The 26,421-nt window shown below is 31.2% G+C and overlaps 1 protein-coding gene across 1 annotated transcript in view; it reads right to left on the bottom strand.

The window, feature by feature from the left end:
* Nucleotides 1-25,955, bottom strand: part of wdb (serine/threonine-protein phosphatase regulatory subunit widerborst) — a 198,194-nt gene extending 172,239 nt beyond the window's left edge. Inside the window, exon 1 of the mRNA XM_085815958.1 lies at nucleotides 25,153-25,955. Coding sequence (XP_085672084.1) covers nucleotides 25,153-25,318 — 166 coding nt within the window. The 5' untranslated portion in view covers nucleotides 25,319-25,955. The remainder of the gene's footprint in view (nucleotides 1-25,152) is intronic.
* Nucleotides 25,956-26,421: the final 466 nt, after the last annotated feature.

Genomic DNA, 26,421 nt, shown 5'->3' with positions numbered 1-26,421 from the left:
CTCTTGGGCATTCGTTATTTAAATAGCGCCAACAGCCTTGTTAACAGATTACGGAATAGGGGGCAACCCTATTCAGAGCTCTTCGTAAATGGTCGTTAATTGGCCGGCAGTCTTAGCCATGGCCATATGGATCGATCATAAGAGGGCTTTGCAAGGCAGAAGTGGCATAAGCCGAACTCCACTGCTCGCAAACTACACCCTGCTGCGTCATGAAAATTGGCAGAAGGATTTGGTCTAAATGTTCTAGTAGTTGAACTTTTAAGCTTCGTTCAAACGGTGGTTTTAAAATCATAAGAGCTTCGTTGCTAAACGATCACACCTTGCGACGTCACAAAAACTGCTTTAACGATTTTTATTAGAAGTTCTACTTTTTAAGTTTATACCAATTTGGTATAAGACCCACCAACCACAGCAAAGGAAACATGGGTCAACGGCATATTCACAAAGCCTACAGACAATTTCGCTACGGGCTGCTCTCATTGGAGGAAACATCTGCTTGGCGGTCATATTTGGAATGGCGAGTTATCGCCTTGTAGGCGTGGTAATTAACGCTAAACGAACGGAAACAGCGTTTATTTCATTCAACATTTTTTTTAGTTTATGAATGAAAGCTTAGAGGAATTGTGTGGAATATATCTTAAATAACCTACTGATCTTATTAATAGTTTATTTGTATTTGAATTTAAACTTTTAAAACCACGTAATTGTTTTACAAGAAAAGGTGTTTATATGGAGACAGCATATGCACTTTTTCGTTATTTCACTTAGGAAGAGTCTATTGTGTAAATTTTCATAGCGCATTAATTTATACAAATAAAGGAATATTAAAAAAATAATCAAATGAAAACATTCAGTAAACATTTAAGGGAGTCGGATACCTATTCTTTTTACGAGTAAGTATAACTAAAATTATATTTTATTCCATTATGCGCTATTTCTATTGAAACGCTTTTCGGGATCTTGGTAATCTCGTAATCTTGCTTAATGATACCTACTACAAAGAGTACAAACCAGTAAATAAAAATAAGAAAAATTAACATTAACAAAAATAGAGAAAATAAAGGCGTTTAATTTTTAACATCGTACCCGAAGGCGAAAAGACAAATAATGACAAAGTCATTCAATAAAGTTAAAATAAAAATAAATCCTTATAGAGCAAAGTTTTTAAAAGCTACGAGCGCGGATAGAACCGGCGACCTAGAAGCCTGAGAATTATTCCCGCGCTCGTTACCACTGCGTTGCGGTTTCTCCGGTGGTTTATGCTCACTTTTTGGTACACGACGCTCAAATACAAATTGTATAGGCGATGAACCAAAAGTCGCCAAGCACTAGATTCTATAACCCTACCTCTTTTAACCAATCGGAGCAAACAGCAGAAGAAACGGTCTGTAGGCTTTGTGAATAAGCGGGTCAACGGTTTCGCTGAGTCAGCAACAAATTTACGCATGTGCGAATTTTCCTTCCCTGATTGGCTGTGACTTAAACCCTGTTAAATTGGTGTGAACTGAATTTATTTTTATGCCTTAAACCATACAGCTTTATGAAGACAAAACCGTCATCTGAACGAAGACCATATGTTTACCTGGCATAAGAACCAACCAATCACAGCAACCTGGTATTCGGTCAACGATTTCGTTCAGTCAGCGGCACAATTCATAATGTGCAAATTTACCTTTCTTGACTGGCTGTAGCTTAAACCCTATTCTACAAACATGAACAGAAATAATGAATTTTTCTACTTAAAACGGACAATAATAACGATTAGACGACCGTGTGAATGCTCCCTTATAAGTCTGTCTGTCCACCACAAGAAGGATTGCAGTCTTGCCGCAGTCTATTATTAAGATGGCTTTTGGCGCCGTTTAAATAACGGAGGATGTAATAATGAATTCAGATATTTTATGCATACTTACTAATAAGAATTCATGTATCAAACGTTATTTGCATTTTATATTTTGATACCAGCATTTAAAAAACTTACCCAGATACTGTTTTATATACCTCTATAATTATCCTATTGTTTATTTGCATGCTTTTATATACTTCTATTTCATTTAATCCAAAACTGTACCTGACTGAAATGAGGAAAAACAAAAACATTAGAAATTGGAAATAAGAACTGGATATCTCACTAATGATTGCTAACTGCAAACTTAACTGCTCTTAAATAATCATCATACTGAATAAACCTTTTATTTATTTATCAGAGAGGTTATCTTAGAAAAACTGCTTTTTGTCACCCTTAAACAAAACTCATTCTGTGATTTGATTGTGATTAGTCGTAAATAGCATAAATTCTGAAATCTGATTACCATAAAAGGTACAATTCATCCAAACTGTTAAAGTAAATAATTAGTTACATTTATTACAATAAAAATGATTAAAATGTAAGAATGCCTCCTATTTCAAAAATTCATTTCATAAGAATCACAAATGAAACCTGCCAGAGAAAACAAACTACTTAAACACAACAGGATAATTATATTAAGTGTCATATGAAAAACAGCACTAAAATTTGAAGCAGTCCTAATTAGAATCACAATGACAGGCAACGACAGAGTAGGATAATTACATTAAATGTAGGCAATTAAGCTTCATCGTTTTGCGCTCAGATATGTATGATCGGAGGAAGACGCAGTTTTTTTATTCACAAAAATTATGATACTGCACTCTTTCTGTCTTTAGATGTTTTGAAATGGCAAAGAGTTTTTGCATGCTTACCGACTTCGTCAGAATTGAGATTTTTGGCCAAAAATCTAACAAATACGTCAGGTGAATTTTGCAAAGAAAACTAACGTGTATTTGAAAATTCTGAAACAGTTGCATGAGAGAGGGGGGAACTTATTAAGTTTGTCAAATGAACTTTACATAATTACAAATAGCCTTCTAGCTTTCGTTAAAATACTGTTAAGAAACTAGGCTTTAAACCATCTGTCCTGTTTAAATTTCAAAAAAATCTAAGTATCCAAAATTGACAAAACGTAAGGTAGAGACATTTCTAAATATGCCAGGGGAAAATGTAAATGCTTATTATCTAAAAGAATTTTAATACAGTACTTTTACTTTAATCCCGTAATAATGTTATTGCATTTGTAAAAGAAAAGTATTCGCAAAATTACAGAATAAAATTTTTTTGCAGATAAATTGATTTTAAAATGCTGATAAGTTGCTAAAGTCAGAGAGGCACAGTAAAAAAATCATATCACAAAAAGCTTGTTTTTGAATAAAAAGGACGAATTGAAATCGCAACTTTGGTGTCAGCCAAGAGTTGCACTTTAAACATATATTCGGTGAGAAATCGCCAATTTGGCAGACTTTTTGGCGCTTTTACAAAAGTATGCAAAATTTCTAATAAATGAATTTCAAGCAAAATTTCATAGAACTTAAACAATCTTCGTAAAAATTACGAAAAATGTGGACATGATGTTTGCAATCTAAACAAATTTTATGCAAATGTGGTTCCAAACACAGATTAATTTTACACATAAAATACTTTTCCCAATAATACTCTGGAAATTAAAAAAAGAGAGGGGGAAGGAATTTCACAATATTTATTTTTATTCCAAATTTGCTGAAACCACAGCACTTACATAGCAAACACTATCTGATAACGCTTTAAATTAACTTTTAAAATTTCTGTGGTAAGTCTTATTAAAGATAATATACATATACTTGAGCAGTAAAATAAAACATTAACTTTCCCATTAATTATAAAATTCAGCTGGAAATTTTATCACTTAAATGCGATATTTTTTAAAAAAATCCATGTCTTTTTTATTATCTACATCCAATAACCCTTATGTTTTTAATTGTTGAATAAAAATTCTTTTTCACAGCTTCAATTATCTGAACAATGAATTTTTAGCAACATAAAATAAAAATAGTTCATAATGAACAAATTAAAGTTAATTATTCTACACAGAGACAAGAATTTATTTCTAAAAGCATATCCATAGGATGCTCATGAACGTTTCATGTCAGTTTATGTACTAACTAAGTCTGTGCCAAACCTGGTGCAGCCACAGTGAATGGCAGAATTTAGAAAGAGGAGAGCTTTTAGGATTTAGAGAAACACTAGGCAGCAAAATTTTTACAATTTAAAGTTCAGGTTAATTGATTAAGGCAAAGCAACTCAAAGGTTTTCCGCCTATGGGAGGGGATGCCTTTGTGGAGGATGTTTTAAGGGAAACTAGCTCCCAACCAGCTATGCTGCCAACTTATTAGCTACAATTTGATACAAGGGTCAAACTACCAGAGTTCAGTGACTTTATTGCTTGCCCCTACTGACTTACAATTAAGGAAAGCAATAACAGGTGGTAGAATCTAGAGCCATTGAGATTCTATTGGATGGCAAAATGCCTACCACCAGGCCTGGTACTAAAAGAAATTTTGTCCCTAGATGCTCTGTGAAAACTAAATAACCAATTAATTAAAATATAATTCACAAAATTATACTTTTAGTTAATACAAGTATGTGGAAGATATTACATAAGGAATGATTTTTCTTTTACATACAATTCTATACAATAGTGAAGAATCAATTACACAGCATACATTACAGATCAAGCATAAATTGAGAGTCAACTCTAAATATCATCCAGGAAAGAAATCCATTATAAATTTGAAAATAATATCTTTTCCACATAATCCTAATATTGTAGATGTGCAAACCTATTTCTCCTCTCATCTACCCATACATAATGACTTCAGCTGGCTATTCGACATTTACCATACTTTTCCTTAATTAGCATTTTAACACTAATGAAATTTGTTTACAAAACCTTTCAGAAGGCTATAATTCAGAAGGTTTATGCTTTATAACACATAAATAAATTATGATCGCATTCACCAGATTAAAAGAAAGGCAATCAACAGCGCAAACTGGAATTTATACCACATAAAAGGTAGATTACTTCAAATTTTGCACACTAAATAAAAAAGATTTTAAAATTTAAAACATTAAGACAAAAGTCAACATAAGTTAAAAAGTCAACACTGCTGTACATTCTACTGCAGCCGAATATCCACTGGTAAACTTATTCTGTGAAAAACAATGTTGGGAATAAATTATTTTCTGCATAAAAAATGCATTCAGCGAGTCTGTGGATAAACTTAGTTGGATTCTTCTACATTATGATAAAAACTCTTTCAGTTGGTGTAATGCTATACGGTACTAATAGAACAGTCAACAATACTTTGCTAAGCTCTACCGATCTGCATAACCCACTTTCATTTCCAAGTGAAACATATCCTACAGGAGCTCTAGGCTATTTTTCTAAAATATTTTCATACAGTTATTATTTTGAATTATTTTGCACATAATCCTCTGAGTGTATACACATAAGGACTAGAATATTTTTTGTAACGTCTTCATAAGTACATAAATGATGCATCTTGAAATATGATCATGGAATTAAAACTATACATTAAAAGTGCATAAACCCAAAGTAAAAGGATAATTTTGGCATTAAAATCTAAAAAATATTTCTTTCTTATGGCAATTACAGGTACATATGGAGTTTCTCAGCGAAAACCCCTCCTAGCTGAAGTGTTAAGAAAAATACTTTTTTCATGACAATTACCACACACAAACATCTTGACCTTGTTCCGAAATGCACTTTATAATATTGTTGATTTTATGATTAAATTTTAGAGTGTTTATAAAATATCTTTTAAATTTTAGTTTGTGGTTGGTCTAACACTATGATGTGCTTGTGCTGATGTACTTGAGAAGATTTAGTGTTTTGGTGAGCCACTTTTGCAAAATATACAATAGTCTGAAGAAGAGATATTTCTCTAGGTAAGGAAAAGGCTGTATCCAAATGTAAATTATTTATTATTATATAAATTATTTTATTATTATGTAAATTATTATTTATTATTATGTACATTAATTATATTATTATTATGCAAATTATTTTAAACTGGGATAAGCGAGAAATCTTTTCTCATTGATTATACAAATTGATTAACGTGTTCTCTTGCCTTGGGATGTCATCCTGATCAGTATAGTTATTAGCAATGCTAGCTGTCCTGCCAATGGGATTAAGTTCAAATCCCAGAGAAGGCAAGGATGTTTGTAAGTGTATAGTATTTATGTGGCATAGAGCCACAAAAAATAATAGTTAGGTGGAAGTCCTGTGAAGTAGTTTGGTGGTAGAAGAAAAGGGATGAGAGAACCCTCAGATGAAAATTGGGTTAGAGATGCACAGTTAGTGCAGGACTATACTGTGCAATCAATGGAGAAGTTCTGGGGTCCTAAAAATGTATTCCTGTTCTGTCCTTCTTGTATGCATTCTACCACATATGATTTATTTTTGGACTGCTTCTTTGCTTCTTTTTTTTTAAATACGATTTTTACCTTTTATGTTATTAACATTTGAACTGGGTGTAATAGCTGCCTCTTTAGCAAAGGAGTCAGTATCTTTTCTCACATATGGTTTCCTCCAACCAAACAAAATTTTACGTAGGTCCTTTTCTTCTAGGAATTAAAAGTGATACAAAATACTCTAGGTTGACACACTGAAGCCACATTTAAATGTGAATAAAAGCAGAGCAGTTTTTACAGCAGGTGACCCACCTGCTTCATAAACTTCAGCCGAATTGATTTCTCTAAATGACAGAGTTTGATTCATTTCCTTTAGCCAGCTCAGCATTTTTCCCGTTGAAGGAGTTAGTGAAACTGATATTTACATTGAAACAAAGAATGTGTATGGGACTACATGTATGTCATGTAGTAGAGTTTTATAATGGCACTGTAATTTTAATCATAGACGAATGTATGCAAATGACATGGAATAACCAGGATACACACACTTCTTTGTGAAGAAGCTGATAGTATTTATACCTTGTGGACCAATGAGACACTTGCTTCAGTCAAAGTGAATAATATATAGGTAATTAATGATTTGTTGCACAAAAATGAATGGGATGACTTTGCTTACATGACTGTTTATCTTATGTACTCGTGTACATTTGTCAAACCGAGAAGGTCAGTATATTTATGCAGTTATATCATCACCTATGCACTACTCTTCAATTTCCAAGTATAGTACATGTATTCAAACTAATAAACTACTGCAAAAATTTATCACAGTCTCACTTTCATTTGGACATGCCTTATATATTAAGAACAAATTGCAAAACCACAACATAACCTGGCAGCTAATGACAGCGAAGTGGACTGTCATGCAACAGTGCAAATGAAAATATGAAATAGGACTCACACAAATGGGCATGAATGATTGCTCCAGTTGGGAGCAAGAGCTAGTCACTAGTGAGTGATCATTGCATTTGCAATGACGGATTGCATAGTGGCAAATCTGCATTAAATTTGTAAAAAGTGAAATGTTCAACTGCAGAAACTATTCAGATGATTCAAAAGGCTCTTGGAAACAATGCAGTAAGTTCAGAATGAATAAAGATATGATACAAATTATTCCAAGATTGCCAGGATAATACTGAAAGTTATCCATATTTGGAAAATGTTGAATATGTATAAGCTTCTATCAACAAAAACTGACAAATGACAATTCCAAAACTATAAGGCTTCAACATTCCAGTGTTAGAAATTTTCATGGTAGATCTTAACATGAAACATGCTGCAGGAAAATTTATTCCATAGTTTCTATTACCATAACAGAAGACACATCTTGGCATACTTGTTTCAGAGTGCTTTATAAGGCAGGATTTCTTCAAAAGGGTCATAACTAGAATACACATTTATGGCTATAATCTGAAAACAGGTTCAATGATCCCAAAATTCTGATTCATCACATTCATAAGAAGATATAGAAAAGCAGCAAAATTAAAGTTATTTTAACTATGCTTTTTGACTGGCCAAAAAAGTCCCAATTGTGATAAGTGTGATAAGGAATATGAGAAAAGTGGTTGGAGCACTGGGCAACTTTCATCCTAACACCTGGTCCACCCACCAACATATCCTATGAGTTTTTTTTTTTTTTTTTTTTTTTATCAGTCAAATGGCTCAGCCAATCTTCAGCCAAAAATAGGCCCTCTGATGATTTAAGGTCTATCACCACTGAAAAGGAAAAATTACGAGCTGTTCATGATATTCAGATGATAAATTATTTGCAATTCCAGTAAAGAACTTGAAGAAAGAAGAAAAATGTTTTGAATGGTGAAAACAAAGCTAAGAGAAGAATGTGCAATTACTTAAGAGGCCTGTGTCTAGATATAATGTTTCTTTTGTTTTTTTCTAAATAAATACAGACTTTTTTTATAATTTCAGTTTTAATTTTTTGTATTATATGACTCGATACATTTCAGACAATACTTCCGGCATAAACAAATTTGAGATAAATTCCAAAATTAGTTCTGCAATGAGCTGTACCTGAATACTTGATATTTCATAATATAACTAAAAATTACTCTGATAATGATTATAACTTGATGTTCCAATGTTCACATTTAATAAACTTGTCAGATGTTTCCTTTTCTTTTTTAAATTTAAAAAAAAAAAAAAAAAAAAAACTGCAGGAGAGTTTTAGCGTAATACACGAAAAAGTCATACAAGTGTGAAGCCCTACAAGAAAATAAACATCTATTTATTTATGACAGCCTCAGATTACCCAGTCATAAAACAAATGATTCAGCATCCTACAAAATGATTACGTCCCAACTGTTATATCAGCAAAATGATAAATAATGTAGCTGGGATGTTCAAATCATGGTACATTAACCTATCACCACTACTTCACAAATGACATTTTCATAACATTTACATTGCATTGTTTTCATATAATATTTCGCATTATAATAGCATAATAATTCATACCCAATATAAAAGTGGGATTGCGGTATTATTACAAAAATAAAACAGCAAAATATTTTATATGAAAAGGAAAGCAATGAATAAACAGTAAGACAGATTTAATGAACACATAAAATCTACACTCATGTCACCTAGAGAATTAACCCTACGTCAACATATACAAGAGCTATTCTTTATTCACTTTGCTGTCAAAATGTACTAAAATTTAACAATGCTCCTATCTAATACTCTCTGCTTATTCTAAATGCAAATGGCACACTCACAATACCTTTATTTTATGTCAAATATCTCTGAAGCCATAAATGGATTAAAACTCCACAACCAATGAATAGCAGTACCTTGAGTAATCACGAAATATTCTTTTGGCTAGTTCCAGGTGTTCTTATTTTCATTCTGCATGCAATAACTAGTAAAAGGAAAATATGGATAAGATTTAAAGAAGTCTAAAATATAGAAGAAGGGTTCTTCCATCATTTTTTTAATTGTAACTCACAGTAAAGTCCAAAAGGTGAATGCAATGTTTTCCAAACTTTTTCGATTGCGGTCCACCTGCATGCACTCACAACTTACTGCAGCTCAAATGAGTACAGTTGATCTTCAGAGTAAAGAAGAAAAAAAACAGACTTTTACAAAAAAAAAAAAAAAAGTAATGTAACAATGAACTAATAATAAATAAATATGGATAATTATTGATAATTATTAATCAGTAATTCTGAATGTGTGTAATGTAATGAATCAATGTCTAATATGTGAATAAAGTGTATGTATTAAATAAATATGAAACAAATGAATAAATTCTAATCCGATAGACAAGATGAAAATGTAAATTCTTTATAGTTTTTCGTACAATATTTACGACTTTCATATTTATAGTTTTGCATTTAAGTAATTGAAGATTTACAATGCTAAACAAGTTTATTTTATGTTTCCACAATTACCAGCTCCTTACTCGAGGTTGAGTATGTACTGAGTTTATGCGTCAGTAAGTTTAGGTATCATATAAAAAAATAAATAAATAAAAACGGCACATTAATGGAATTTTAACAGAAATGTTTTTTTTTAATATTTTTAATACAAATTCCTGCTTAAAAAAATTTTAATTTATTTTTCAAAGGTCATACAGTGTCTGATATTCCCTCCCCCTCTTACGTTTAGGGCAAATGTATGCAACTCCCTCTGACACCTGACTGCCATGGAGAACAATTCAGTTAGGGTTTGAACAGTAGGTAACTGAATGATAGCCACATGCATCATTCACCACAGGTACTTACAAAATATATAAAATAGCTGCAACTACATAGAAGAAATATACTTCGGTCTTTTAAAAACCAACATATTAATTACGACCATAAGTTTATAAATGATAATTATCTCTCTCTCTCTCCATATATATATATATGGAGAGAGAGAGAGAGAAAGATTATTATTATTATATATATATATATATATATAGTTAGATAAATACATACAGATATACATATGCTATATCTATACATACATGTGTATGCAGAATTAAGATAATTTGCAAATTATGATACTTTTATAAAAAGAATTGAGCCAAAGGTACTAATTATGCCACCAAAGAATTATGCAAATGTTCAGAGTTGAAAGCATAAGCATATATGTGCTTACGTATCTGCAGAGCTGTGACTGTAGAAGGGATATAAGCGCACAAGGTTTTTCGTTGATCTGTGTGTTCGTATTCCTGCATCACATCTGTCATGTTTCTCATGAGAATCGGTAAATAAAGTATCAGGTAAAGTGAGTAGCCATGAACATATGAATGATGAAATGCAATCGATGATTGTCAGCAGAGTGGAAGCATGCAAAATCATAATTGCAGGTGACAAGAGAGCTCAACAGAATACTCAGTGCCTCCTGGAAATAGTTTCAGAACACTAGATCTATATTGAGAAGACCAGGACATGGTCGACCAAGATCCACAATGAAAAAGGACGATTGTTATTGGCACTTTCATCACATCGAAATATGATTGCTTCACAGCTCTCACACGAGCTGTACGCTGCCACTGGAATCCAAGTTTCATGGCCTACAGTTGCCGGAAGGCTTCATAAGACAGGACTCCATACCAAGACAGCTGTTCGTGTTTCGCTAACTGCAGCACACAAGAACACTTCAGCACATGCTTAGCATGATGCAGACAAGATGTTCCTTGGGCCAAATTTCAGTGGAGAACAGTACTTTTTACAGATAAAGGATCATTATGGTGGTGAAGGTCTGATGGCTTGGGCAGGTATTATGCTGGACGGCCACACACCCCTGCATGTGTTTGACAAAAGCTGCTTGACTGCTATAAGATGAGGAGATTTTAGTTCGACTTTTCAAGTTCGTAGTTCGCAGTTACTTCACTAGTTTACTTGTATCTTCATTTTCTCCACACTACGTAACATCAAGAATGTCTCAGTCAGATAAAATCCTAATAGCTACGATTTACACTCTTTACTCTATTGAACATTTCTTGTTTCTCTTTTATTTCTTATCAAAATTTAAGTTCTTCAACATCTTCCTGTTTATTCATTAAAAGTTATGTGACATTAAAAGATAATAACAACAGGTACTTCCTTATCAATTACGCCTTCTAAAATTTGTAATGGTATACAAAATTAGATTTAATCATAATGTGATGGTGTACAGCAGGGATGTCAAACTCATAAGTACACTTGGGCCAAACAAACAAGGTTTAACTTTAGGCAGGCCGCAAAAAAAAAAAAAAAAAAAAAAATCAATTTTCATAGATACGTAGATTTATTTCGAATAATACAATAATAAACATATATATATTTATATAGAAAAGAACAAGAAAAATTTAATGTTTACGTCCTGATACTTGACATCTCTTCTCTGCTATTATCTTTCCTATTTCGGGAGAAATTTTGTTTGCAGTGATAACTTTCAATGCTGACCCAAGGTGAGCATCATTAATACGGTTTCTAATAGGAGACTTATTACCTTTCATGACTGAAAATAACTGCTCGCACCGATAAGTGCTACCAAACATGGAAATAATTTCATATGCGAATTTTCGAGTATTTTCAAACCTGGCTGGTAAATATTTGTAAAATTCAGGCACGCCCACTTCAATGAATTTTGCTTTCAAATTTGAGTTGCATTGAATCTCGATCACCTCCATTTGCATATGGCTGGGTACTGAGTCAATACTTATTGAGAAAATCGAGAAAACGAAAAAAAATTGTCTTTGAGGGAATTAAAATCATTAAACCTCGTTTCAAATTCAGTTGTTAAATTTGCAATTTTTTCTGCGTATTTTTGATACAAACAAGTATCATCTAAATTTGATTTGTTCATGTTGCACGTCGGGAAGTGCGTCAAATCTTCATTTTTAAGTTGTTTTTCCCAAAGAACTAGTTGACATTTGAATGCTTTAATTATGTCAAACATGTTCATAATGATAACGTTTAGCAAAATAAACATTTAGCAAAAATCAATTCAAAACAGAGAAACTAATTCTATCTCACAGCGAAATCACTACAAATCAATCACAGCATTAAGTAAACAAACAGTTCGCTAGAACTAAAGCTACTACTGAGATGAGTTGTTTGTTCTCGGCTTTTATAAGCTTTATAATTAATTTCTCGAATATACTGAAAACATCTATAAATATCTGGATTTTTGTGGATGGCAACAGCAATTACGAGATATTTATTTATTAGGTATTAAATGCACACGCTGTTCTATTTTTAACATTCCAACGCAGCTGTCTTTTCAAAAATCGTCTGCGTTGCTAAGGCAACATGAAGCAAATCTAATTACAATTCAAAATTAAAAAAAAACTAAATAAATAAATAACTATGAAATCCGTAACAATATGAATTAAGTAATAATCAATAATAAAGCAAAGTGCATGCACATGCATGCACATATATATCGTACAAAACTATGATTGGAAAATTGAGACCATGAGTTCGGCCACATTCGGCTATCGGGGGATGTGTACAAGTTCTGAGGGCATGTGTCCCCCAAAAGCCGAAGGTAGCTGAACGCAAGCTACTCACACGCATTTGTAATTTAAGTAGTGTGTGTGTCAGCTCGCTGTGAGTAATCTAACAACACTGAATAAATTATCGTTAATTACTTAGCAGTAAACATTTCATTTTTTTCCTTCGTCGATATGTTATTTTATTATTATATATTATTATTTGTCGATATATTGGCCGGGCCGTAAAAACATTTTTTGTGGGCCGCGAGTTTGACATCCTTGGTGTACAGTATCAAATAATGTGAAGGAGGTAATATAAAAGTACCCAATAATTCATTTCCTGCTGTTGAAAATGAAAACTTCATGAAGTGCTCCTCACTTTAAGTCACAATACTAATTGTAATTCTTAAAAATTCTTGCAAACCACAGACACAAAAAAAAAAGTTGAACCCATCAGAACACATTTGCAATAAAAGTTGCTCTTTTTTTATTGCACTAATTGCAATTAAAAAAAAAAGAGATGCACAGCTAGATGTTACAGCAGTCATTTTTGAATTATATGAGATACATATACAGTCAAAAGTCGCTAATCCGGACTCGTCGGGATTTCGGCGATTCCGGATTATCGATTTTTCCGGATTATAGATCATCAGTTTAAATCTGGTAAGATGGCATGCAGAAATTATAATATTAAAAATAAGAAACCGTAATTTATGAAATAAAGAACAATTATGATCTAAAGTGTATCAAAATTTACAAAAAAAAAAGCTTAATATTTATTTGTTTACTTTATTAAACATTTCTTTCAATGAAAGTTGTTTAAGTTGCTTCGTTTTATGTGATAATACTTTCTCTTTAATTCTATACACAGACATAATTTCTTTTTCAGTTACAAAGTTCCGCTGTTCAAGTCTAATAATTGCTGTGTCGAGAATACCGACTAATTTGTCAAATGAAATTTTTTCGTTTTCAATAACCTCTGTGTCACTTTCTTCACTATCGGAAGCGAATTATAATGACAAGGAATTTGATTTAAATCATATCAAAGATGAAGTACATCGAAATGAAATACTACATATAGTAAGGAATTATAAGCCAAATAAAATAACATCTGCCCTGAAGATAAGGATAGTGCTGACAGATCAACTTCTAATTTATTGTGCACCGCGCCGTCCCCCCCCCGGCCGCAGAGCAGCGTGAAATTGATAAACAGATTTCAGAATGGTTAGAGAAACAAAGGATATGCCTTTATTCATTTTTTGCAGCAATTCCACTTTTTGTTTTAAGGACATCGAAACATACTTTCGCTTTGTAGATCTTTTGGGAGCTCCAGCATCGAAAATTCTATTTGACATAATCGAAAGTTCAAGCTTACTTTTATAAAATTGCTCTAACAGTCTGCAAAAAAATAATAAGCCGGATCCAATTCGAAGATTAAGGAACAACGCAATCTGCAACATTAACTGAAAGAGATAATTTTAGCTTATATCGTCCGTTATACGAGTCCGGATTAACGACTTTTGTCTGTATTTCTGTTGAAATATGACCCCTAAAATTTTTTGAAGATGATAACAATGCCTTTGCTTCATACAAAGTTTAATAAAAAATAAAGAGAGGAAGAGAGAGTATACTGCATTATCTAGCCAGAAAAACAAAATGCAAAAGACCGGAATTTAAAAAGAGTAAATAATTATTAAAACAGGATGAATTTAAAAGAACAGAAATTTTACAATAAGAAATTCCACTTACTTCAAACAATATTATCTACCTGTAACAATAATTTGTTTATTTACTAATAACTATTTCAAACATATTAATGTCCTGGAGATAATAATTTCTGGACCAGAGAGAATGGTTTATTTAAACTTTTAAAATCACACTTTATACAAAAGTGCATGTGTGTGTGTGTGTGTGATTATGGCAAAGCACCAAGGGCTATCTGCCTAAAGGGAGGGATGCCTTCGTGGAGAACTTTCTAAGGAAAACTGGCTCATATACACGTTACATATGGGGAAAACCACGAAAATGCCCATTCAGCCAGCTTGTTTGCGGGATTCGAACCTCAGACCAAACTACCAGTATTCAGCGACTTTACCGCTCGACCGCATACAAAAGTACATAAAACAAAACCAACAAAAATTACTACAAAAAAGGTAATAAACAGACTAAAACATAAAAAAATTTAATTTTAATATACCTATATGAAAGATAGCAGACAGAATAAGTGAGAAGGAATGAGGAAGAGATACTATTATGTTGAAAGTCTCCTATCATAAAAATATCAAGACTCTTCTTTTATTCTTCGAGCTATTCGACTCAGCTTAAGCCTCCTTTGACTCATAATTTCCCCCTGTGTGACTTTTGGTAAGCTAGGTTTTAAAATGTTGCTAAAGTGAAATGTGCCATTTTTAATGAAAATGCTTGTACTCTAGCTTGTAATTTATCGGAGTGGTATCATTCCATGCCTTGCATCTTTATCCTATTTTGCAGAAATTTCACAGATCAAACAATTGGGTTCATCTCCTTTTCCTATGAAGACACTTTCTCCACAGTTACCTTTTGTTGCTACTTCTGAAGCTATCTCAGTTCTTTCTTGTTTGAGCTCATTTTTATGGTCTAGCAAGTCTTTTATATCTGCAGTGTTAACTTCCAAGTACATGGTCTTATCTAGACACAGAATATCATAGATAACCAAAAACTTCCAAAGTTCTCAAAATGTCTGCCTGCAATACAATCTGGTTATAATTTTCTCCAGACTGAATTCATGTTTCTATGAGTTCCCTGTAACCAGTTTTTATTTTTATTATTATTATTTTATGACAGTTAAAACAATAGAAAATACTAAAATAAGGTTTATGATAGATCATAAGTGTTAATTCTGTATCAGAATTTACTTAGAATACCTTTTAAAAATCATATGTTGCTAACCTGAATATTCATAATTCAAGACACTATCTGTCATCCAAGCTATTTTTTGCTAAGATTTGCTTTTTGGAGAACCAGTTTATTCATAATTTAAGATTTTATTGTGCAGCATAATTCTGATAATATTAGATTCCTTTTAGTAAGAGTGTGTTAATATTTAGACTCACTACTTGTTTGATGACATTTTATGACAGCACAAACAAAAATTTCATGCTTTGAGAAGGATGCATTTCTAAGAGAAAATTTTTTATGTTAATTCCATTATAATTTCATAAAATTTATCGATACAATTTCATCTTATACATCACAGATGTAAAATTAAAAATATCACAAAGAACACTGAAAGAAAATAAATCTTAATGCAATGTTTTTAAGTTTACATCCTGAACTTTTCATTATTCATGCATGCAGGTACTTGAAAGTGTTGAATGATAAAATAAAAGGGATGTGGGATTTAAAATATATTTAGGGGATTTGAAATATGTAATATTTGAAATATAACTTTAGGGATTTGAAATATATGACACACAGATATTACTTAAAGCAAAGCTTTAAAACTTACATAAATGTCTTCTGAGAAACTTCTTACAAATTTTCTTGCAGAAAGTTCTTGAATTTGTCCTACTTTGAAGTTTAAAAGCCATCTTGATATTTATCTCAAAATTTGGTGATGTTAGGCTACAAACTCAATTTACCCAAATAATCAAATAACCTGTCTGTAAAGTCCAGTGTGATGTTTCACTTTCGCTTCTGTCTTATCATATTTTTGCCGGCTTCTTGAGCTAGAAATATCTCGATCTGATAACATTCAACAACTTTGATTTTGTCCTTCCATTTCCCTCCCCCCAAATCCCCAAACTCAGGAAATGTTTTCACAAAAATATGACATTGCTACTGTTTCACTGCTAGAGCTTTCCAACCCTGAAGAATTAAGAAATTTATTTTCAGAATCTGTCTAAATTCTAGTGATATGAGAAATCTTATAAGTACACAAAAGTACAATACATACAAATTAAACTATTAGTAGCACCTTTATCCCTTTTAGCAACCCTTCATTTTATTCCAATTTATTTTATACTTTTTCCTAAAGCATGACAATGAGAAAATGAATAATTTGCACGCAGAATAACTGGAAAATATGTATTAGACAAGATTACATGAAAATTTTATGCAGATATAAAACTGCATTTTGCCAAGTAAAAAAATTATTTCTATAAATTAAACCAGTCAACATTTTTAGAAAAATGCATTTTTTAATCCCATATTTTCATTTTGTGTTACACAATACCTAAAATCATCATTTTTATGTATTAAATATATTTTCTACTTTATACAAATGAACGAACACATTATATGCATGTTTTAGAAACATTGATAGCGGAGATATTGATCCATAATTAACAGCAGGCAACCAAAGCAAATTAAATATTCATTTTTATTTCAACTGACAACTGTCACCACAATTCACTTGGGACTCATGCGTGCTTCGAAATATTCACACTTTTTATACTGTTGCGACAGGAAGACAACAGCACCAATGGCGAGAGAAGCAGAAGTGCAATGTATAGTTTTTTTTCAAGATGGAATATTATTAAGAGAAAAAGTTTTGGTTTAAAGTCCAAATTAACCACACCACCATTTTATGTAAAAGCCATATAATATGGATTATTCTAAAGATGATGCTGCTCATAAAAAAATTATAATTATTTTCAGAATAGAGAAAGGAAGTACACAAATTAAAATGAGGAATTAAGGGGCTACTGTAAATTCAATTTATAATTATGATTTGCATGTTTTTTATCTTACATAGCCCCTTTCAAAGCAAATAAGCACTAGCAATCGAGTAGCCTTTTTAGAGGTGAAAAATGAAAATCATAAAATTTTGACCAAATAATTATTTGAATAATTGTAAAATATAAACTTTGATAATATTTTAGAATCCTATTAAATTTTCAGTCCAAAAATTTTTTGGCTAATCTTTATTCTACTGTACCCCTTGGGTTTTTTCTGAAAAAATTGACAAGGGCTATTGGTTGTTAGCCAAATCTGGACATACGCCGCATGAAGGAGATTTTTTGGGAACCAAATGTTGATAATGTTAGCAAAACTACTGGTTACCATGACAGTTTTAACTTTGTTTTAGCTTCCTGATTTTTTTTTTTTTTTTTTTTTTTAGGTAAAAATACATTGATGTGTACATGGGCAAAAATAAAGCAATGGGCAATGCCTAGTTTGTGCAATTCTCTGATTTTTTTTAAGTGAAAATACATCGATGTGTACATGGACACCGAGTTTGTGTAATTCTCTGATTTTTTTTAAGTGAAAATACATCGATGTGTACATGGACACCGAGTTTGTGTAATTCTTTGACTTCTTATTTTTTGTGTAGCAGCCATCTTGAAATAGTACTTTCCTGGCGCCGATTTTGGCGTCAAAAGAGAAAAGATTTGCCAAAGGGTACCATACAATAAATTTTTACTAGTTTTTTTTATTATTCTAGAGCACACATAATATATCATATTTGTTCATCATATATAATATTTGTTGATATTGTGTGAAAACTTTCCAAAGTTTTTCACACAATATCACAAATATAAAAATTTTAAATGCCATCACTTATTTTAAATAATCACAACAAATTTCAAAATTTCTTAATGAAACTTACTTTTACATATAAAAAATACTTTTTAACATCATAAATATAGTAGTAATACTGCTGAAATTATAGTTTCACTGCTGTTACCAAATTTCTAATTTTCTTACTTTATACAAACTGGAAAGCTTTCTCCAAATCCAAACATTTCCATCTATTGGGCATACCCACTTGAACTAACTGATGTATTATTATTTATGAGCAGTTAAAGGTTGCTCGGCAGTTCGTTACAAAGGCATCCATTCCTTGCATAAGATAACTAGACTTTGTGAACTGTACTAATATATTTGAATAAAAATAACAAAGTACTAATAACAATACATAGAAAAATTACGCTCAAATCATAAAATGGGAGCCTCCAAAATTACATTTTGTGAGGACAGTAAAAGGAACAATTGCACAGAGGTAATAAAAAGCCCTCGTTTCTGAACCAGTATTCCTTCAACATACTCTATACTTAACATACAATTATCCATAAATTTAAGATTATTTATCGTAATTCCAAAACTACTTTTTTTTATATATTTTACTTTTAATAACATTATTCATATCAATTCAATTTCTAAAATTTTTCATGTTTCTATATTCATTACAATAAATATTCACTATCAGTGAGTTAAATATTTTCTACATTATACTCAAAATACAATTTCATATCCATTTTTCTGTACTAATATTTCAAAATTATTTTATTCATTTTTTTAAGCATTTAGATCAATTTTAAAATAAGTCAAAGGTTTTTTAAATAATAATTCCAAAATTTAATATTATCAATTACAATAATTTTAATAGCCTTTTCTAAATAAAATACAGTCAAATACCGAAAATCCGCCGACCTGAAATCCACGTTGCCTCTCAAAATATAAACATTAAATTTATAGCTTTCGGAAACCGCAGCATGGAGTACGAAATATCGAAGAAAAAAATGCTTACTGGATAATGACATCATAATTACCGAATAATAATCAGTCATAACGGAAATACCAAATTATTGACATCATGATAAGAGTTTTTTCCCCTCCAATCTTCATCGAAGTAAAAATGCAGACAATTAACCCTCTGAGCGGCCAAGGTTTTCGCTAAGAAAGCACAAATTTCCCAAAACTACTATGAGAACAAATTATTTTTTTGATTTTACTGTAAAAACTCTCCTGTTATTTCATACCTGGATTTCTTTCCTTTTGATATATTGCCTTAATTTCTTTGACATATTTTAATATGCACGTATATATACGTTCTTACAGATATCACAAAAAATATTCTAGGCCGTACATATATGGCCTTGCCGCTTTGAGGGTTAACTCAACTCTTTTTTCAAGTTCAAGCTTCGTGTTGTTATACTTTCTGAGCTTTGTTATTTCATGAGATTGTTTAGTGATGTAGTTTTTTTTTTCCCCTGACAATCTGAGGATAAATTAAGAATTGCTACTGCTCGGTTTATAGCAGAATCGTATGGAATTGCCAAACGGACTGTGTATGATATACGGAACAATAAAGAATAGTTGTTGAAATTTTACAGCAACAGTGATTCTAACACCGGAAATCTTTACACGAGACGAAATCGGCAAAACTCGATGCTGTCTTGTACGAGTGGTTCCGGCAGCTGTGAAGTGATGGGGTACCTATTTCAGGACTACTCCTTACATGAACTTTGTTCATGCAACAAGGGGCCAGATGTTTGTTCAAGAGAAAAGGGGAAGCAGATTCATGCTGATTTAAAAATAGAGGAGCCTAATGTAAATGAACAATGTAATATAATCAGTTTATATATGTAATAATAATTTAATGCATATAATTAATTATTCTATTAATGTATATAACAATTTAATTAAATGTATTTAATACGCCTTATTTATTTTGCACTTTTAGTCTGAATATTATCTTTTCTGTCCTAAAATCTGCAAAATCTTAAAATCAGCACAACCTCTGGTCCCAAGCGTTGCGGATTTCTGGACTTCTATTGTACTTACAAATCTTTAAAATTCATTACTTAATTTTATTAAACATAATTATAAAAAAATTTAATTTTTTACACCATAAAATTTTAATTTTTTTCATAAAATAGCACTAAATTTAATCCAATATAAATAAGAAAACAACATAACATATTTAACCCTTTGCATTCAGAGCGTTTTTCGCGCAGTGCACATCTTTACACCTTTATAAACATGATTTGGCTAATCTTTGGAATATGGTAACAGGTAGTTTGACGACATTTTGGTAGGCGATAAAGGTTACTACCTAGGACTTTGGCAATAATGTGAGAAGTACACAGTTCCAATTACACATTATTTTGTGTGAGAGAAATGAGAGATGTCATGTGACATTTATGGACGAATCACAGTTCTTTAATCGGAAAAGGGGGAAATTTGGAAAAATATCTGCAGTACTTTATAGCATTTTGTATTTAGCTTCATTGTGTGTTGTGTGAAACAGTGTTGCTTAATTTTTGGATCCCATGGCACTCTCTAAAGTGAATTCGAAATTTTTATTGCGTTTACCTGATAATCCAAAATAATTGCTTGAATGGTGTATGAGTGTAGGATTAATTGCGGATAAGTATGAATGTCCAACATGTGGGAATGAAATAAGATTGTGTGAAAGGAAGGATATTACAGATAAGTTTGAATGGCGGTGCAAGAAATCTGGTGAAAATGGACATTTTGTGATCCGCCATGCACTCAAGATTCTGTAGAAGATTAGGTAAGTTAGTATTTTTAATCATTTGAGGATATTATTTTTATGCATTGTTCTAAATATAAGGAATAAATAAATTAATATGCTATTATTGGAAAATTTTTATTAGCAATGAATTAGTTTAAAGTAATTAAGATTTTAAGTAAATTTTTATTAATTTAACCCCTTCACACACAAATGGCATGATTTATGACGTCTCTTTAAATTTGCATGTGGTAGTTGTTTATTGTAAGTAGAGAAGTTTTATTTTCGCTAAAGCGTTGGGTATTTCAGTTTGCAGTTCAGTTTTTAGAAAATAATTAGATCTCGTTAGATGTGAATTCTTTCTGTTTTTACCGTTGCAATGTCGAAGCGTCGAAAATGTTTAACAGAGCATGAAATAGCAGAAATGATGCAAAATATTTCAGATATTGATTCTGATAGTAGTGATAGTGGTTCTATGATATATTCTGATCATAAAGAATCTGGCAAATCTAATGATGATGAGGACATTTCGGCCGAAATGTCCTCATCATCATTAATCCTTAATTAATTAATGTCCTCATCATCAATGTTGTTATTATGAGTGCAAGGAATGTAACGTAAGACTGTGTGTAGATCCCTGTTTTCAAATTTTTCATACGAAAAAAGAAATTTAAGTAATATATTTAGTTTTCAGATGTATAATGTTAAAAGTCATAAAATGGTGAGTAATGAAAATAAAATGTGTAAAATATGCATTTAAACAAGAAATAAGTAATTAAAGTATATATAAAAATATCTATAAAGCATAAACCGTTTAAATAATCTATAGAGCATTATTAAACAATAAATCGGAAATTTCATGGATTTAGGCTTAATAGCAAAAAAGCCCCCAGCCCTGGACAGACGCTCGCGTAAGACACTGCCGGCCTCCACGATAAGCGTGCGTTTGCGCTACCTGGCGTGAAGGGGTTAATGTATGTGTTTATTTATATTTTAAGTAGTGTTTTTTAATTTAATTATATTTTAATTAAATGATAGTTATTTTGTGAATTATATGTTTGTAGCATTTTGGAATACGGTTCAGTAGAAGTAAACGTGCATGGAAATAATTTAAATATTTGACAATAAGTATTTGCAACCATTTTTAATGTTTGCGTTATAAATTCGCAGGTGACGTTTATAATAGATAATTTAGAGGGAAAAGTTTTTGCATATTTTATTTACGTGCAAATGTTCATCCTTGGAAAGGGTATATACTTTTTCGCGATCAGGTAATTTCATATATGTCCTTTTTACCAACTTTAAGATTCACAAAACTTTCCTGCATTTTCATGCAAATTTTTCTAATTTATGAGAAAAAAGCAGTGTACATGGATAAAGTGAAGAGTGTGTGCAATGCCATTTTTGTGCAATTCTGGGATGTTTTTTTAAGCAAAAATAGGTCGACGTGTACATGGTTACCGTGTATGTGCCATTCTGAAAAACACGGCAAGGAGTTTGCGATTCTGCACTTTCTCCCAATTTTGCAGTTAATATTCATCATGATTAAGCACTTTTGCTCCATAAAATTTCTAGCATAAGCGTAATTCGGCTAGCAGATTGTTGGAAAAAATGTTGAGTAAATAAAAAAAAAAAGAAACCTGTCTTTACTTCGTGAAGACAAAATGGCGTCAAAAAAAAAAGTAGAAGGTTGCTGTAGCAGGGTTGGTTGCCAAATTTTAGCCAAAAATCGTTAAGTTACCATTATCCAAAGACTAACCCATGATTTCTTAAATATTACTCTCTGTAATTTTTCCGTGTATGATATTTCATGTAACAATTCGCAAGATGCAAGTCCGGCTTGTCGGGGGAAGTATTACAATAATATGTTGTTTGATGCCTTTTTCCGGGTTCATTTCTCCAAGAACAGACTTTGTGTATGATAAGAAAATCTTATCTCCATTTAAAGGGGTATCACTTTATATATACTTCATAAGATTATACAGAAAGAGCATAAGGACATGCTTCGAAGAAACTAAACGCAAACAGTTATTGCCGCACATACAGTTTCCGCATCAAAGCAAGTGGTGAGCGAGAGTCACCTCTCAAGTTGCTGCATCAAATAACATAATGAGCGAGAGTCATCTCTTGAGTGCAAAGTTTTAATATTTCAAAACAATGATAATGATTAGCAGTTTCAATAATTTAATTCTAGTCGCACTAATAAGAACCTTTTTTTACACATGAAACACTAAATTTTAAAATCCATAGCATTATTTTAGTTTTTCATTATTCATTTCATTTTGACAAACATAACATTAATGATGAAGAGAGTAAGTAAAAGTAGCTTATCACACACAAACATGAAGCACATTCTTTAAACTGAGATTAAAACCTTCACAACCAATGAAACTACGTATTTGAAACGATTTGGAATGTTTGTATACTGTATCTTTGAAAACACTCATCAAATCCTTTTTTTAATATAAACACTATCCTGGATTAATTTTCTGATTTTTTTCCCAACTTCTGAATATTAAATAGATCAAAAGCAATATTACATATGGACAGAAAATAAAATAAAATTAGTTGTCACAGCAAAGCTTTAACTCCTTGTTCGTTCACACACTTATTTGAATTTTATAGATAAACTGCACGTTAAGATGGGCCTCATTTTGCATAGACAAATTTAAATTTCAGGCAGGGATTTCTGAGACAGATGATACCCTATCAACTAGCTAAAATATTGTGTAGAAATATTCATAATGTATACATTGATCTGTAATGAAGAACCGAACTCTCCAATGTATCATAAAAATAAAAATAGACACCACCTGGGAAAAAAAAAAAAAGGATTGCAGGGAATGAGGATTACCTAGTTCTATTACAACTTTTGATTCCAATTTTTCTTTATTCCAATTTTTGATCTCACAGTTATAAACTGTACATGTTCATACTAATTACATAAATAGAATATCAATAAATATATTAATATGACTTTTTTTAGATATCATATTCTGTCACCAATTGAATATCGATCAACAGATTTACACTTCTGTAAATTCAAAGCTTAAATACCTCCATGGCCATATGCCATAACTATAAATATAAATTCATTTTATTCACCATCTAAACATCTTAGAACAAGAGCTGTGAGATTTTAAATTTACTTCTATTAAAAATTATTTTAAATTTTCTTTCCTAGGAACCCAATCTAATCCCAAAGCTTATTAAAATAATACTGATAGTACTGTTCCCAATTTAGTATTATTATTTTTTTAAATTCTACATTCAGCACAATAACAAAGGATGCTCAATATAAATCAATGCAAAAAAAAAAGCTGGAGTACTTTTAGCATCTACACTTACTCATTCTAGGACACTTAACTCATTGTACGATTCATTTTTAATGGTGAAAATTTTTAATCAACAATACCCTTATCTATGGATTTTCACTAAAAAATACACACTCGCATATAATCCAAAATTACTTAATAGTTGACATTATGGTAATAAATTAAAAATAAATATTTTGATAAACTACTTGAAGCTTTAGATTTATGTCTAAAGAAAAAGGCATTCTACATATCTTTTACAGAAATAAGTAAATGCAATAACTGTAAAATTTTCAGAGTAGCAGTAAAACAAATTGGCAAACTGAAGCCTATTTAAAATACTCTTTAAATTCCAGAAAATTTATTTTTCATTTTTAAAATGACAAAGTTGTAAAATAAACAGACCCCTCACTTCCAAAAAGTTAATTTCAACATTTCCTATAAATTATTCAAAATTTTATACACTATCAAACAGATCATTTAGCTGAAAATAATGATTTTCACATTACAGGTCAGCAAACTAGTTCATAAATTTCATTGCTTCAAATTATTTTTCTATAAAAAAAGTTTGAATAATTTAAAATTCAAGAATAAATTTCTTAATTTTAAGATTTTCTTTCCATATTCTTAATTCCAAACCAACGCTTTAATGCTTAGGTTACTTTTTTAAAAAGTACTTAATTCTGAAAAAATAACTTCACTTTTCAAATACAAACATTTCCACTAAGGTTTAGTCGTGCTAAAAGCGTGATATAACACGTCATACGTAAAACTTTTAAATAATAATAGTATAAATGACTAATATAGTATGATGGATCATAGAGCAAAAAGTGAAATAATCACTCACCCTTGAGCAGAGGTAAAGCTTGAAGTTCAACATCATTCGTAGACCTATACCTAGAAGATCCTTGAGATTTCTTTGGTTTTCTCTTCAAAGATCCTTTTTTAAAAGGATCAATTTTATCCACAAATGGAGTAGCTGTTAAACTTGCTCCCGGATGGGCAGAAGTCATGGTTAATTCGTAGGTAAATAATCCAATGAATATACAAAAAAGTTCGTGTTTTATTTTATTTTAAGTAACAGAAGAAACGATAGTTCGCTAAACATCACAATATTAAAATTAACTTCTCGGTGGAAGACATAATTTAATTCAATTTTCAAACAAATGTGTTGTTATCTTGAGACATATAAAAACAAGGTATTATTAAAGAGTTTTGTAGCATTTTGGACACTGATATCGATTATAATTTGGAGCTATTTAGTTCGCTAACTGAATCAGAAGATTAAAAAAAATCCGAATATCTCCGCATTGACAAATCACCGAATGAAAAACTCTGTCGATAATATCGAAAACGGGAACAAAATCAACTGAACCCAGACAATATTTTCATAACATCTAATTGGATCTGATTCGTACGTTAAGCCTAATTTAGTGACATCAAGCGGTATCCATAATATACATAAATTTGCACACTACTTTAACACTCATAAACACATCTGATGCGAGATATACACCAGCGAAAGCTAACTTTTATAATAACTCAAATTTTAATATCTCACTAAAATTCCCTGACGATAATCGGCACACATCACATACCGAGAAACCGTCATCTCACTATTGCTAGGGCTTGAACCAATCCCAGCTGAGCTGACATGACTTCCATTCAGTCCAATTAAAATTTCTCTCAACGACAGATGAAAATAATTCAAAATCGAAATATGATCATAAAATTGGAATATTGATATTTAAGCGTAAGTATAAGATACAGTTCGAAAGCAGGAGTAAAATATGAAATTTGAAAGCATTCAGAAGTGCAAAATATAAATTTTAACTTATATCAAGAACAAGCTGCATTTTTATAATTTTCGATGTTAACAAATAGAGCAAGTAACTATGCATCACTATAATACGTTTTCAGTTGTAATATAATATAAAGAAAATACATGGCAGTTGTTTTACAGCGCCACCTTTCCTTACAATTGTAAATATTAAATAAGCTGTTTGAATTGGCAACACCTGTACAGTTTGTTTTTTTAATAGGAGGATTACGATGAGAGAAGAGTTCATGGAAAAAAATAAATAAATAAATAAATAAATAAGAAAGAAATGGGCTT

This window comes from Stegodyphus dumicola, chromosome 4 (genome assembly GCF_044657685.1).
Source record: "Stegodyphus dumicola isolate Sdum_Otavi_A_Nest chromosome 4, ASM4465768v1".
Taxonomy (NCBI): Eukaryota; Metazoa; Arthropoda; class Arachnida; order Araneae; family Eresidae; genus Stegodyphus; species Stegodyphus dumicola.
The sequence above is the reverse complement of the archived record's forward strand: the minus strand, read 5'-3'. Positions and strand labels throughout refer to the sequence as shown.